The sequence below is a fragment of the Pleurodeles waltl genome, chromosome 5, assembly GCF_031143425.1.
Source record: "Pleurodeles waltl isolate 20211129_DDA chromosome 5, aPleWal1.hap1.20221129, whole genome shotgun sequence".
In the NCBI taxonomy this organism is placed as follows: domain Eukaryota; kingdom Metazoa; phylum Chordata; class Amphibia; order Caudata; family Salamandridae; genus Pleurodeles; species Pleurodeles waltl.
Genome location: NC_090444.1, coordinates 18,619,944 through 18,636,653, shown reverse-complemented (window position 1 = coordinate 18,636,653; position 16,710 = coordinate 18,619,944). Strand labels below are relative to the sequence as shown.

Genomic DNA, 16,710 nt, shown 5'->3' with positions numbered 1-16,710 from the left:
TTCCAAATTGTCACTGACAGGCTAGTGACCATTTTTACCAATTTACATTGGCTTACTGGAACACCCTTATAATTCCCTAGTATATGGTACTGAGGTACCCAGGGTATTGGGGTTCCAGGAGATCCCTATGGGCTGCAGCATTTCTTTTGCCACCCATAGGGAACTCTGACAATTCTTACACAGGCCTGCCACTGCAGCCTGAGTGAAATAACGTCCACGTTATTTCACAGCCATTTTACACTGCACTTAAGTAACTTATAAGTCACCTATATGTCTAACCTTTACCTGGTAAAGGTTAGGTGCAAAGTTACTTAGTGTGAGGGCACCCTGGCACTAGCCAAGGTGCCCCCACATTGTTCAGAGCCAATTCACTGAACTTTGTGAGTGCGGGGACACCATTACACGCGTGCACTACATATAGGTCACTACCTATATGTAGCTTCACCATGGTAACTCCGAATATGGCCATGTAAAATGTCTATGATCATGGAATTGCCCCCTCTATGCCATCCTGGCATTGTTGGTACAATTCCATGATCCCAGTGGTCTGTAGCACAGACCCTGGTACTGCCAAACTGCCCTTCCTGGGGTTTCTCTGCAGCTGCTGCTGCTGCCAACCCCTCAGACAGGCATCTGCCCTCCTGGGGTCCAGCCAGGCCTGGCCCAGGATGGCAGAACAAAGAACTTCCTCTGAGAGAGGGTGTGACACCCTCTCCCTTTGGAAAATGGTGTGAAGGCAGGGGAGGAGTAGCCTCCCCCAGCCTCTGGAAATGCTTTGTTGGGCACAGATGTGCCCAATTCTGCATAAGCCAGTCTACACCGGTTCAGGGACCCCTTAGCCCCTGCTCTGGCGCGAAACTGGACAAAGGAAAGGGGAGTGACCACTCCCCTGACCTGCACCTCCCCTGGGAGGTGTCCAGAGCTCCTCCAGTGTGCTCCAGACCTCTGCTATCTTGGAAACAGAGGTGCTGCTGGCACACTGGACTGCTCTGAGTGGCCAGTGCCACCAGGTGACGTCAGAGACTGCTTGTGATAGGCTCCTTCAGGTGTTAGTAGCCTTTCCTCTCTCCTAGGTAGCCAAACCCTCTTTTCTGGCTATTTAGGGTCTCTGTCTCTGGGGAAACTTTAGATAACGAATGCATGAGCTCAGCCGAGTTCCTCTGCATCTCCCTCTTCACCTTCTGATAAGGAATCGACCGCTGACCGCGCTGGAAGCCTGCAAACCTGCAACATAGTAGCAAAGACGACTGCTGCAACTCTGTAACGCTGATCCTGCCGCCTTCTCGACTGTTTTCCTGCTTGTGCATGCTGTGGGGGTAGTCTGCCTCCTCTCTGCACCAGAAGCTCCGAAGAAATCTCCCGTGGGTCGACGGAATCTTCCCCCTGCAACCGCAGGCACCAAAAAGCTGCATTACCGGTCCCTTGGGTCTCCTCTCAGCACGACGAGCGAGGTCCCTCGAATCCAGCGACACCGTCCAAGTGACCCCCACAGTCCAGTGACTCTTCAGCCCAAGTTTGGTGGAGGTAAGTCCTTGCCTCACCTCGCTGGGCTGCATTGCTGGGAACCGCGACTTTGCAAGCTACTCCGGCCCCTGTGCACTTCCGGCGGAAATCCTTTGTGCACAGCCAAGCCTGGGTCCACGGCACTCTAACCTGCATTGCACGACTTTCTAAGTTGGTCTCCGGCGACGTGGGACTCCTTTGTGCAACTCCGGCGAGCACCGTTTCACGCATCCTCGTAGTGCCTGTTTCTGGCACTTCTCCGGGTGTTACCTGCTTCAGTGAGGGCTCTTTGTCTTGCTCGACGTCCCCTCTCTCTGCAGGTCCAATGTGCGACCTTCTGGTCCCTCCTGGGCCCCAGCAGCGTCCAAAAACGCCAAACGCACGATTTGCGTGTAGCAAGGCTTGTTGGCGTCCATCCGGCGGGAAAACACTTCTGCACGACTCTCCAAGGCGTGGGGGATTCATCCTCCAAAGGGGAAGTCTCTAGCCCTTGTCGTTCCTGCAGTATTCACAGTTCTTCAGCCTAGTAAGAGCTTCTTTGCACCAACCGCTGGCATTTCCTTGGCATCTGCCCATCTCCGAGCTGCTTGTGACTTTTGGACTTGGACCCCTTGTTCCACAGGTACCCTCAGTCAGGAATCCATCGTTGTTGCATTGCTGATTTGTGTTTTCCTTGCATTTTCCCTCTAACACGACTATTTTGTCCTTAGGGGAACTTTAGTGCACTTTGCACTCACTTTTCAGGGTCTTGGGGAGGGTTATTTTGCTAACTCTCACTATTTGCTAATAGTCCCAGCGACCCTCTACAAGGTCACATAGGTTTGGGGTCCATTCGTGGTTCGCATTCCACTTCTGGAGTATATGGTTTGTGTTGCCCCTATCCCTATGTTTCCCCATTGCATCCTATTGTAACTATACATTGTTTGCACTGTTTTCTAAGACTATACTGCATATTTTTGCTATTGTGTATATATATCTTGTGTATATTTCCTATCCTCTCACTGAGGGTACACTCTAAGATACTTTGGCATATTGTCATAAAAATAAAGTACCTTTATTTTTAGTATAACTGTGTATTGTGTTTTCTTATGATATTGTGCATATGACACTAAGTGGTACTGTAGTAGCTTCACACGTCTCCTAGTTCAGCCTAAGCTGCTCTGCTAAGCTACCATTATCTATCAGCCTAAGCTGCTAGACACCCTATACACTAATAAGGGATAACTGGGCCTGGTGCAAGGTGCAAGTACCCCTTGGTACTCACTACAAGCCAGTCCAGCCTCCTACAGTAACACAGTGGAAACACCACAAAAGGACTCCACACCAGTTTAGAAAAATAGCCAATACTTATCTAGAGCAAACAAGACCAAAATGACAAAATCCAACTTACACAAGCAAAGATATGAATTTTTAAGGTAAAAAGAGTCTAAATACATACTAATCAATGGATGCGTTGTGTTAGCACAAAGTACCTGGTATGCGTCAAAAATAAAGCCGCATGGGCGAGCGTGCGTCAGAAAAGCAAGCAATGCATCGATTCCTTACTCGCAAGTAATGCTGTGACTCAACTCTTTCTCCGCTGGGTAAGTGATGTATCGATTTTTTCCTCTAAGGGAAGGAATGCTTCCATTTCCGGACAAGCAGCCTGCGGTAATGTTGAAGATTTTGATGCCCATGGACGATGCATGCAAAATCTGGATGAATGGCAGCGATTCATTTTTGCTGAACTGGTGATGTGTCAATTTCACCAGTGCTGCATCAATTTTTCAGCCACGGTGCAGGCGCTGCATTGATTTTTCTGCCACTCGGCTCTGGTTCGTAGATTTTCACCTCCAGTACACCAGCTTCTCTTTTCAAGGGCCCAGGGACTGGATGTGATACACTTGATAGGGTAGGGGTCTCAGCAAGAAAGCCCAGGTCCTGGAAGATGAAGTATGATGGCCCTTAGACTTCAGAACAGGGGACAAGCTCAGTCCAAGCCCTTGGAGAAGCAGGATTTTAGAAAGCAAAGTCCAGTCCTTTCCCTCTTCAGGCACAAGCAGCAGCAAGCCACCACAGCAAAGCAGCCAGCAGAGTGGGAGGTCCTCCTCCAGCATCAGGCTCTTCTCCTTGGTATTGGTTCCTATTGATCCAGAAGTAATCTAAATTTGTGGGGTCAGCAGTCCAATACTTATATTAATTTTTGCTTTTGAAGTAGGCAAACTACAAAGGAAAGTGTTTGTAGTGCAGAAGACCCTGCCTCTTCCTTGCCCTGTCCCAGCCCCCCTCCAGGTGGTTGGAGACTGTATTGTGTGAGGTCAGACACGACCCTTTCAAGTCCGGGTGCCAGCTCCTCCCTCCCCACTCTAGCCCAGGAAGACTCATCAGGATATGCAGGACGCACCTCAACTCCCTTTGTGTCACTGTCTAGAGTGAATTCACAAACAGCCCAACTGTCATTCTGCCCGAGACGTGGTTTCAGCACCACAGCAGAGGCACAGAATGGTCAAGCGAAAAAATGCCCACTTTTTAAAAGGGGCATTTTCAAACAGACAATCTAAAAAACAGCTTTACTAAAAGATGTGTTTTTAAGTTGTGAGTTCAGAGATCCAAAACTCCATATCTCTATCTGCTCCCAATGGGAAACTGGAGTTAGAAGGTATTTCTAGTCAATCCCCATGTTAACCTGTGGGAGAGATAGGCCTTCCAATAGTGAAAAATACATTTAGCAGTGTTTCACTATTAAGACATGTGAAACACACCAGTACATGTCCTAACTTTTAAATACACTACACCCTGCCCATGGGGCTGCCTTGGGCCTACCAGGTGGGTACACTTGGCAGGTTGAACTGGCAGCGCAAAACTGTACACACAGACACTGCAGTGGCAGGTCTGAGACATGATTACAGGGCTACCCATATAGGTGAGACAATCAGTGAGGCAGGTCCACTAGTAGCATTTGATTTACGGGCCCTGGGAACGTCTAGTGCACTTTACTAGGGACTTACTAATAAATCGAATAGGTCAATCATGGATAAACCAATCACCAATTCAATTTAGAGAGACAGCATATGCACTATAGCACTGTTTAGCAGTGGTAAAGTGCCCAGCGTCCCAATGCTAACAAGAACAGGTCAGAAAAAATAGAAGGAAGGAGCGAAAAGGTTTGAGAATGACCCTCCAAAAAGGGCCAGGTCCAACTCATATCGAATCTATTTTCCAAAATGTTTAATTCTTTATATAAAACTTTGAACAACAAACCTTGGCTGCCATTCTTACAATAAAGCTTTAGCATTTGCCATTGAATTTAATGTCATAGAAATAGTGACTGCTCTTGCTGGGGACTAATCTGCTCCTGGTCCAAGCTGTTGGTGTGCTTTTTGAGCTGGAATTTAGGATAGGATTGCATGCTGACACTGTTAAGAAGTCAAAACCAGGCCCATGGGTATGAAGAAATTCACCCACAATCTTCTGAATACATGCAGCATACTTTCTCAATACATGCTTTCAAGCTGCTTCATGAGGAAGCCACGGACAGTGTGTTAGTTCACTGTTTTGATTCCTTGTCATGACACATGCATTCCATGATGTCAGCTAGCCCAGAAGCCACACAATCATTTCAGCTGATCGGGATTCCAATATATGTCATGAGATTGTCTGAAACTCCATTGGTGGGCAGTGAATTGTGTGATCCCTTTTCCAGAGATGGTATCAGAATGTTAGTTAGTAGTTTTGAAACCTGAAAATCCAATCTCTTTGTTTCAAGAAAAGTTAAACTTATGCAACAGCTCTCTGTTCACTGGAAGGAAGTAGGATTCCTGCAGGCTCCTGTCATCACTGTGCATGGCCCCCAGGCGATTGATAAAGGCCCCTTTATGTGATCCCTTGTGACCAGCTTATCTTAGCCTTGTTCAGTCTAAGAAGGCTTTGGGCCTGATTGAGATATGGGCAGAGGGGTTACTCCATTGCAACGGTGATGGATATCCTGTCTGCTGAAATCTAAATCCCATAGGACTTAATGGAATTTAGATTTCTGTGGACGGGATATCCGTCACCGTAAAGACAGAGTAACCCCTTCACCAATATCTAAATCGGGCCCTATATTTGCCATCAGCTGGTTTCTTCTTCTCTTATTCACTTATTGTAAGGTGGCTGGCTCACAAATGTTGTTTGAAGCCATCTGTAGTGACTCTTCCTGTAGCCCATGCAAATTATTGCATCACCAATGCGATATATAATAACTTATGTAGACAGATTTAAACTAATGCTGGTACAATTTCCACCCACCAGATCGCCAGACTGAAGTAAATTCTCTCCCACGCTGGATGCAAAGATCCTGATGCATTTTGAGGTTTCAGCTATGCAATGGCCCCACTTTGGTAGGATATCCCACTCATCTCTCTGGTATAACAATCTCCTTTTCATGCCCATCTGATTATGTCATCATTGCTATTGTGTTATATTCTGTGTTTCGATATCTTGTAGGGAGTGGCTTCAGAATGATATACGTTTATGGGCAGTCGTGTTCAGATGACCAGAGGATAACATGATGGAGAGAGGAAACCAAAGCCTGGTGAATGAATTTATTCTATCTGGATTTTCCATTCCACCTCAGCTGAGAGTTGTGCTGTTTCCAGTGTTCCTCGTAATTTACCTCATCACACTATTTGCAAACAGTCTCATCATCGCAATCGTTCAAACAAATCCCCGGCTTCACTCTGCTATGTACTTTTTCCTTTGCAACTTGTCATTTTTGGATCTTTGTTTTTTGACAACAGAAATCCCAATATGCCTGAAGGGCTTCCTCTTGGAAAAGAACACCATTACATACTCTGGATGTGTCACCCAAATGTACCTTGGATTGGCCCTAGGTGTAACAGAATGCCTCCTTCTGGCGGTCATGGCATTGGATCGCTATTATGCGATCTGTAACCCCTTGAATTATCAACGTGTTATGAGTAAAGCCGCCTGCATCAAAATATGCATCGCTACTTGGACCAGTGGGTTCCTCATCTCTGTGATACATGTATCCTTCACAATAACTGTACCCTTCTGTGGACACAATAAGATCAACCACGTGGTGTGCGAAGTGCTCGCTGTCTTACGTTTGGCATGCATCGATATTCGCCTAATAGAGGCTGTGATCTCAGGGGTTGGGGTAGTAGTTCTCCTGGTTCCCCTGTCCTTAATCATCTTCACGTATATTCACATCATCTCTACCATCCTGCGAATGCCAACAGCCTCTGGCAGACACAAGGCCTTCTCCACCTGCGGCTCCCATCTGATGGTGGTTACCCTCTTCTATGGCACAACCATTGACATGTACATGAGCCCCAGGTCAATGATCTCAATGGAGAGTGAGAAGGTTATCTCTGTCTTTTATGGTTTAGTGACTCCGGCTCTCAACCCACTCATCTATACTCTACGCAACAAGGAAGTGAAAGAGGCTGTGAAGAAAATTTGCAGCAGAAACGGGGACTGACAAAGATTCTAGGATGAAGTATTAAAAGAGAATCAAGAAGTGTGAACTGTTAGAGAAGTTATCACAGATGATAGGATGTCCACATGACCATATCCTTTATCTGTTATTTACTTCAAAATCTTTTGAAATTTTTAGTTTCCAACCTCGTGTTCCTCAGAATAAAAAATGTAAATGAACTGACAGCCTTGCTGATGCCCACTCTAAAGACCATAGAGATACAGTTTTCTACAACGAACATGTGACTATTGATTTCATAAGTCACAAATGGAACAGATTTTGCTTGTATGCCTGCTTTTTTAAAAAATTTGGTAACTTTTTTTAACACGTCTTCTCCTCAAGAGATGTCAATCCTGGGTGGGATATAATGCCATGTCAAAAGTATTAACTTTGCACACCATCCTGGAAGCATTTGATGATCTTCAGCCTACTTTAGATGTTTCCATCATTAGTGTAGCACATTGGTTCCACTCATTTAGTCAGCCAAGCTTTTTTCCTTTTGACTACCTGTTTTTTTGGACCTTAACTACCCGACTCATGGTAAATTCATGGTATTTGGACTGAGCATGTTTACTGTCAGTGTCCACCTTTTAAGATAAGACCACTGCAGCACAGCTAGGGTAAGGGGCACTGTGCTGGTTATACATGAGCATATGTGCAAACACGTGCATGCACATGTGAAACCTGCATGGTTGGGACAACAGTTGTGCACTGCCTGGTAATTTGGCACAGTTTGACTTGTGCAGAATAGAGTCTGTAAGGATTGGTGCTGACCTGAAGTAGGCCTCATCATATTAGTGGACATTCATTGATAGATCTGTGAGGCTTAGTAGAAAATCTGTACTGCTTTTATTGTATTATTATATTTATTGGTGAAATCTGCCTTTGAGTACAGTTTCGCTCCACTTAGGCCTACAGGTTCCAATGAGGAATCAAACTGCGGTACAAATATGCATGCTACATTTGAATCTGCAGCATCTCTTCACCTGCATCCTGATCTTATAGGACTTACAGAATTGTCATATTTTTCTGGCTAACTCATAATCAGATTCCAGGCCTTTGCCACTTACCTCCCCCCATGGTGCAAAGTTAAGTTGTTTTTTAAGTGTGTTTTTTCAGATAACTGGTATATACGATTTTTAGTACATTAGTAATTTTGAGCTCAATGTTTACACAGTAAATGTGTATTTGGTTAGATGTATACACATGAAAAGAAATAGGATGTGTATTTATTTATGGTTTGCTCTTTTCGCCTATATCCGCCTCTCCTCATTGTTGTCAGGGGACCTTCTCCTTTTCTTTGGGTGTCCTAGGAGAAGGAATTGTCATCAGGAAGCCGTTGGAAGAAGTTGATGTGAAGATTTCTATGTTCAGACGTATTTTTTTTTTTACAAGTTGAAAATCTCCAGCAGGGAGAAGTTGATAGCTGTAGCTGATAAGGGCTCCACGAAGCCAGATACCTCTTCTGCAAAGGACCATTGAACAGGATTTGCTGATGTGGAGAAGAATGTAGAAGGCGTTGCCTCAAATTCAGGCTGACCTGTGGTGCACTATGGGCGGATCGACAAGGAGGTAGGGCCTGATCTCCTCTCAGTTTCTCGGAGAAGTTTTGAGCCAAAAATGTTATGCCCCAAATTTTGGATTATGGTCATCCGAGCATCTTTGGGACTACTTCCAAGGGTCCAAGACTGGATAGCAACAATTGGTGAATCAGGACTCACTCAGGCTGGGTCCAATAGGCGGTTGAAGATGGAAGGATCCTTATCTGTCCCTGAGGCTCTGATCAGGAGGCCAGCCAATTAGTCTTACGATCCTCTCTGGCAATCCTTGGTTCAAGAAGTGAAACAGGGCTCAAGCAGCAGGGCAGACTGTTGATGGTTCAAGGCAAGCTTGCTTTAGGCAGCAGAGCAGTCCTTCTAGGTGCAGCAGAACAGTCTTCTGAAGTACACAGCAGACCACAACAGCAGGCAGTCCTCTGACAGTCCTTCTACAGGTCCAGAAAGTGAACCGAAGCGTGGGTCTGAGGGTTCTATTTCTATAATTGGCACCTTCTTTGAAATAGATCTTCTATAGAAGTGCTTGGAATTGCCTACTGTTAGACCATTTAGTATAGCCCATTTTGTAGTGTTTTCACTGTATTACTGTGTGTGTTGGTATAAATACTTTACACATTGCTTCTGAGTTAAGCCTGCCTGCTCGTGCCAAGCTACTAAGGGGACGAGTAGGGGTTAACCAGGTGTGTTTCTCCTTTTCTCTGACTAGAGTGAGGGTCCTTGCTTGGACAGGGGGTAACCTGACTGCCAACCAAAGACCCCATTTCTAACAGTGGTGATCAGCGGTGAGGATTGATCGTGTATTTGTATTTGACATACAGTGATTAAGTGTACACTACTGTTTTCAGTGCAGACCATTACATGACCACACACTACTTGTCTTGGTGTTTTTTGGGGCTTTTTTCTTTTTCGACTTCTCCCTGCTTCCATATTGTAGGAGGCTGGACTGGCTTGTAGTGAGTACCAAGGGGTACTTACACCTTGCACCAGGCCCAGGTAACCCTTGTTAGTGTAGAGGGTGTCTAGCAGCTTAGGCTGATAGATAATGGTAGCTTAGCAGAGCAGCTTAGGCTGAACTAGGAGACGTGTGAAGCTACTACAGTACCACTAATGCCATATGCACAATATCATAAGAAAACACAATACACAGTTATACTAAAAATAAAGGTACTTTATTTTTATGACAATATGCCAAAAGTATCTCAGTGAGTACCCTCAGTAAGAGGATAAGAAATATACACAAGATATATGTACACAATACCAAAAATATGCAGTATAGTCTTAGAAAACAGTGCAAACAGTGTACAATTACAATAGGATGCAATGTAGGCACATAGGGATAGGGGCAACACAAACCATATACTCCAAAAGTGGAATGCGAATCACGAATGGACCCCAAACCTATGTGACCTTGTAGAGGGTCGCTGGGACTATTAGAAAATAGCAAGGGTTAGAAAAATACCCCACCCCAAGGCCCTGAAAATTAAGTGCAAAGTGCACTAAAGTTCCCCTAAAGACACAGAAGTCGTGATAGAGGAATAATGCAAGGAAAACACAACCCAGCAATGCAACAACAATGGATTTCCAGTTGAGGGTACCTGTGGAACAAGGGGACCGAGTCCAAAAGTCACAAGCAAGTCGGAGATGGGCAGATGCCCAAGAAATGCCAGCAGTTGGTGCAAAGAAGCTTCTACTGGACTGAAGATGCAAGGAATACTGCAGGAACGACAAGGGCTAGAGACTTCTCCTTTGGAGGATGGATCCAACACGCCGTGGAAAGTCGTGCAGAAGTGTTTTCCCGCCGGATGGATGCCAACAAGCCTTGCTAGCTGCAAGTTGTGCAGTTAGCGTTTTTGGATGCTGCTGTGGCCCAGGATGGACCAGGATGGTGCAAATTGCACCAGGAGGTAGAGGGGACGTCGAGCAAGACAAGGAGCCCTCACAGCAGCAGATAGCACCCAGATGTAGGAGGCTGGACTGGCTTGTAGTGAGTACCAAGGGGTACTTGCACCTTGCACCAGGCCCAGTTATCCCTTATTAGTGTATAGGGTGTCTAGCAGCTTAGGCTGATAGATAATGGTAGCTTAGCAGAGCAGCTTAGGCTGAACTAGGAGACGTGTGAAGCTACTACAGTACCACTTAGTGTCATATGCACAATATCATAAGAAAACACAATACACAGTTATTCTAAAAATAAAGGTACTTTATTTTTATGACCATATGCCAAAGTATCTTAGAGTGTACCCTCAGTGAGAGGATAGGAAATATACACAAGATATATATACACAATAGCAAAAATATGCAGTATAGTCTTAGAAAACAGTGCAAACAATGTATAGTTACAATAGGATGCAATGGGGAAACATAGGGATAGGGGCAACACAAACCATATACTCCAAAAGTGGAATGCGAACCACGAATGGACCCCAAACCTATGTGACCTTGTAGAGGGTCGCTGGGACTATTAGAAAATAGTGAGAGTTAGAAAAATAACCCTCCCCAAGACCCTGAAAAGTGAGTGCAAAGTGCACTAAAGTTCCCCTAAGGACAAAGTAGTCGTGTTAGAGGAATAATGCAGGAAAGACACAAACCAGCAATGCAACAACTGTGGATTTCCAATCTAGGGTACCTGTGGAACAAGGGGACCAAGTCCAAAAGTCACAAGCAAGTCGGAGATGGGCAGATGCCCAGGAAATGCCAGCTGCGGGTGCAAAGAAGCTTCGACTGGACAGAAGAAGCTGAGGTTTCTGTAGGAACGAAAAGGGCTATAGACTTCCCCTTCGGTGGACAAATCCCTCTTGCCTTAGAGAGTCGTGGAGAAGTGTTTTCCCGCTGAAAGGACGCCAACAAGCCTTGCTAGTCGCAAATCGTGCATTTGGCGTTTTTGGACGCTGCTGGGGCCCAGGAGGGACCAGGAGGTCGCAAATTGAACCTGAAGAGAGAGGGGACGTCGAGCAAGACAAAGAGCCCTCACTGAAGCAGGTAGCACCCGGAGAAGTGCCAGAAACAGGCACTACGAGGATGCGTGAAATGGTGCTCGCCGAAGTTGCGCAAAGGAGTCCCACGTCGCCGGAGACCAACTTGGAAAGTCGTGCAATGCAGGTTAGAGTGCCGTGGACGCAGGCTTGGTTGTGCACAAAGGATTTCCGCCGGAAGTGCACAGGGGCCGGAGTAGCTGCAAAGTCGCGGTTCCTAGCAATGCAGCCCAGCGAGGTGAGGCAAGGACTTACCTCCACCAAACTTGGGCTGAAGAGTCACTGGACTGTGGGGGTCACTTGGACAGAGTCGCTGGATTCGAGGGACCTTGCTCGTCGTTCTGAGAGGAGACCCCAGGGACCGGTAATGCAGCTTTTTTGTGCCTGCGGTTGCAGGGGGAAGATTCCGTCGACCCACGGGAGATTTCTTCGGAGCTTCTGGTGCAGAGAGGAGGCAGGCTACCCCCACAGCATGCACAAGCAGGAAAACAGTCGAGAAGGCGGCAGGATCAGCGTTACAGAGTTGCAGTAGTCGTCTTTGCTACTATGTTGCAGGTTTGCAGGCTTCCAGCGCGGTCAGCAGTCGTTTCCTTATCAGAAGGTGAAGAGAGAGATGCAGAGGAACTCGGATGAGCTCTTGCATTCGTTATCTAAAGTTTCCCCAGAGACAGAGACCCTAAATAGCCAGAAAAGAGGGTTTGGCTACCTAGGAGAGAGGAAAGGCTACTAACACCTGAAGGAGCCTATCAGCAGGAGTCTCTGACGTCACCTGGTGGCACTGGCCACTCAGAGCAGTCCAGTGTGCCAGCAGCACCTCTGTTTCCAAGATGGCAGAGGTCTGGAGCACACTGGAGGAGCTCTGGACACCTCCCAGGGGAGGTGCAGGTCAGGGGAGTGGTCACTCCCCTTTCCTTTGTCCAGTTTCGCGCCAGAGCAGGGGCTAAGGGGTCCCTGAACCGGTGTAGACTGGCTTATGCAGAACTGGGCACATCTGTGCCCAACAAAGCATTTCCAGAGGCTGGGGGAGGCTCCTCCTCCCCTGCCTTCACACCATTTTCCAAAGGGAGAGGGTGTCACACCCTCTCTCAGAGGAAGTTCTTTGTTCTGCCATCCTGGGCCAGGCCTGGCTGGACCCCAGGAGGGCAGCTGCCTGTCTGAGGGGTTGGCAGCAGCAGCAGCTGCAGTGAAACCCCAGGAAGGGCAGTTTGGCAGTACCAGGGTCTGTGCTACAGACCACTGGGATCATGGGATTGTGCCAACTATGCCAGGATGGTATAGAGGGGGCAATTCCATGATCATAGACATGTTACATGGCCATATTCGGAGTTACCATGGTGAAGCTACATATAGGTAGTGACCTATATGTAGTGCACGCGTGTAATGGTGTCCCCGCACTCACAAAGTTCAGGGGATTGGCTCTGAACAATGTGGGGGCACCTTGGCTAGTGCCAGGGTGCCCTCACACAAAGTAACTTTGCACCTAACCTTTACCAGGTAAAGGTTAGACATATAGGTGACTTATAAGTTACTTAAGTGCAGTGTAAAATGGCTGTGAAATAACGTGGACGTTATTTCACTCAGGCTGCAGTGGCAGGCCTGTGTAAGAATTGTCAGAGCTCCCTATGGGTGGCAAAAGAAATGCTGCAGCCCATAGGGATCTCCTGGAACCCCAATACCCTGGGTACCTCAGTACCATATACTAGGGAATTATAAGGGTGTTCCAGTAAGCCAATGTAAATTGGTAAAAATGGTCACTAGCCTGTTAGTGACAATTTGGAAAGAAATGAGAGAGCATAACCACTGAGGTTCTGATTAGCAGAGCCTCAGTGAGACAGTTAGTCACTACACAGGTAACACATTCAGGCACACTTATGAGCACTGGAGCCCTGGGTTACCAGGGTCCCAGTGACACATACAACTAAAACAACATATATCCAGTGAAAAATGGGGGTAACATGCCAGGCAAGATGGTACTTTCCTACACAACCCCCCCCCAAATGAAGGACAATAAGACTAGCCGTGACCTGATGAGTCTTCATTGTCTAAGTGGAAATATCTGGAGAGTCCATCTGCATTGGAGTGGCTACTCCCAGGTCTATGTTCCACTGTATAGTCCATTCCCTGTAGGGATATGGACCACCTCAACAATTTAGGATTTTCACCTTTCATTTGTTTTAGCCAAAGTAGAGGTTTGTGGTCTGTCTGAACAATGAAGTGAGTGCCAAACAGGTATGGCCTCAACTTCTTCAGAGCCCAGACCACAGCAAAGGCCTCCCTCTCAATGGCAGACCAACGCTTTTCTCTAGGGGTCAACCTCCTACTAATAAAAGCAACAGGTTGATCCTGGCCCTCAGAATTAAGTTGTGATAGGACTGCCCCTACTCCTAATTCAGATGCATCAGTTTGGACATAGAATTTTTTAGAGTAACAAGGGCTTTTCAGGACAGGTGCAGAGCACATGGCCTGCTTCAGCTCCTCAAAAGCTTTCTGACAGTTTGCTGTCCATAATACCTTTTTAGGCATTTTCTTGGATGTGAGGTTATTAAGAGGGGCTGCAATGGAGCCATAGTTCTTAATGAACCTCCTGTAATACCCAGTGAGGCCTAGGAAGGCTCTCACCTGAGTCTGAGTGGTAGGGGGAACCCAATCAATAATAGTTTGGATTTTCCCCTGAAGTGGTGCAATCTGTTCCCCACCAACAAGGTGTCCCAGATAAACCACCTTACCCTGCCCTATCTGGCACTTTGAAGCCTTGATAGTGAGGCCTGCCTTTTGCAGGGCCTCCAAAACTTTCCATAGGTGGACCAGGTGATCATCCCAGCTGGAGCTAAAGACAGCTATATCGTCCAAATATGCTGCACTGAAAGCTTCCAGCCCTTGCAGGACTGTGTTCACCAACCTCTGAAAAGTGGCAGGTGCATTTTTCAAACCAAAAGGCATTACAGTAAACTGGTAATGTCCTCCAATGGTAGAAAATGCAGTCTTAGGTTTAGCATCTTCTGACAATTTGATCTGCCAATACCCTGCAGTCAAATCAAAAGTGCTTAGATACTTGGCAGATGCCAGTGTATCTATGAGCTCATCTGCCCTGGGTATAGGGTGAGCATCAGTTTTGGTTACCAAGTTGAGACCTCTATAGTCTACACAAAACCGCATTTCTTTCTTTCCATCTTTAGAATTGGGTTTTGGTACCAGTACCACAGGAGAAGCCCATGGACTGTCAGAGTGCTCAACCACTCCTAGTTCCAACATTTTCTGAACTTCTTGCTTTATGCAGTCCCTGACATGGTCAGGCTGCCTATAGATCTTACTTTTGACAGGTAAACTGTCTCCAGTATCTATAGTGTGCTCACACCAAGAAGTGGTGCCTGGCACAGTAGAGAAGAGTTCTGAAAATTGTCCTAGGAGATTTATGCAATTGTCTTTCTGCTCAGCAGTAAGACAATCAGCCAAAACTACACCTTCCACAAGAGCATCTTGATCATCTGTGGAAGAGAAGAGATCAGGTAGAGGATCACTGTCTTCTTCCTGTCCCTCATCTGTTGCCATGAGCAGGGTGAGATCAGCCCTGTCATAGTAGGGTTTCAGGCGGTTGACATGGAGCACCCTAAGGGGACTCCTGGCAGTGCCTAAGTCAACCAAGTAGGTGACTTCACCCTTCTTTTCAACAATTGTGTGGGGACCACTCCATTTATCTTGGAGTGCTCTTGGGGCCACAGGCTCCAAGACCCACACTTTCTGCCCTGGTTGGTACTGAACCAAAACAGCCTTCTGATCATGCCATTGCTTCTGGAGCTCTTGGCTGGCCTGAAGGTTTTTACTGGCCTTTTTCATGTACTCAGCCATCCTTGATCTGAGGCCAAGTACATAATCCACAATATCCTGCTTAGGAGCTTTTAAAGGTTGTTCCCAACCCTCCTTTACAAGTGTGAGTGGACCCCTAACAGGGTGTCCAAAAAGAAGTTCAAAGGGGCTGACGCCCACTCCTTTCTGGGGTACCTCCCTGTAGGCAAAAAGGAGGCATGGTAGAAGGATATCCCATCTCCTGCGGAGTTTTTCAGGGAGACCCATAATCATGCCTTTGAGAGTTTTATTAAATCTCTCCACCAGTCCATTTGTTTGTGGATGATAGGGTGTTGTGAACTTGTAAGTTACACCACACTCCTTCCACATGGCCTTTAAGTATGCAGACATGAAATTGCTTCCTCTGTCTGATACTACTTCCTTTGGGAAGCCCACCCTGGAAAATATTCCCAGGAGGGCCTTTGCCACTGCAGGAGCTGTAGTGGTCCTTAAAGGAATTGCTTCAGGATATCTTGTGGCATGGTCCACTACCACCAAGATAAACCTATTGCCTGAAGCAGTAGGAGGGTCAAGGGGGCCAACTATGTCAACCCCTACCCTTTCAAAGGGAACCCCAACCACAGGCAGTGGGATAAGGGGTGCCTTTGGAGTGCCACCTGTCTTGCCACTGGCTTGACAGGTTTCACAGGACTTACAAAATTCCTTTGTGTCCTCAGACATCCTAGGCCAATGAAACAATGGAACCAATCTGTCCCAAGTTTTCATTTGACCCAGGTGCCCAGCTAGGGGAATGTCATGTGCCAGTGTTAGGAGGAACTTTCTGTACTCCTGAGGAATCACTAATCTCCTGGCAGCTCCAGGTTTAGGATCCCTATGCTCAGTGTACAAGAGGTTGTCCTCCCAGTAAACTCTGTGAGAGTCACTGACATCCCCATTAGCCTGTTTGACAGCTTGCTGTCTGAGACCCTCTAATGTGGGACAGGTTTGCTGTGCCACACTCAGCTCCTCTCTGGCAGGCCCCCCTTCACCCAAAAGCTCAGCAGTGTCTGCTTCCAGCTCCTCTGGTGTAGGTTCTGCACAGGGAGGGAATTCTTCTTCCTCAGAAGTAGAATCCACTGTAGAGGGAGGGATAGTAGGAAGTGGTTTGCTTCTACTAGCCCTAGCTTTAGGGAGCACTTGGTCCATTGTTCCAGGATCCAAGCTTCCCTGTCCTTTTTGCTTTTTGGCCTGAGCCCTTGTCAAAGCAAAAATATGCCCTGGGATGCCCAGCATTGCTGCATGGGCCTCCAACTCCACATCTGACCAAGCTGATGTCTCCAAATCATTCCCTAATAGACAGTCTACAGGTAAATCTGAAGCTACCACAACTTTCTTTGGACCAGTTACCCCCCCCCAGTTGAGATTTACAACAGCCATG

General features: G+C 46.8%; 1 protein-coding gene across 1 annotated transcript; it reads left to right on the top strand.

Moving 5' to 3' along the window:
- The first annotated feature begins 6,028 nt into the window (after positions 1-6,028).
- Positions 6,029-6,964, top strand: LOC138296936 (olfactory receptor 13C8-like). The gene has a single exon (XM_069236455.1). The coding sequence runs from the start codon at positions 6,029-6,031 to the stop codon at positions 6,962-6,964; it is 936 nt and encodes a 311-aa protein (XP_069092556.1).
- Positions 6,965-16,710: the final 9,746 nt, after the last annotated feature.

What these genes read in the sequence shown, in the direction of transcription:
- LOC138296936 (XM_069236455.1), top strand. Translation starts at nt 6,029, where the DNA reads ATGATGGAGAGAGGAAACCAAAGCCTGGTGAATGAATTTATTCTATCT.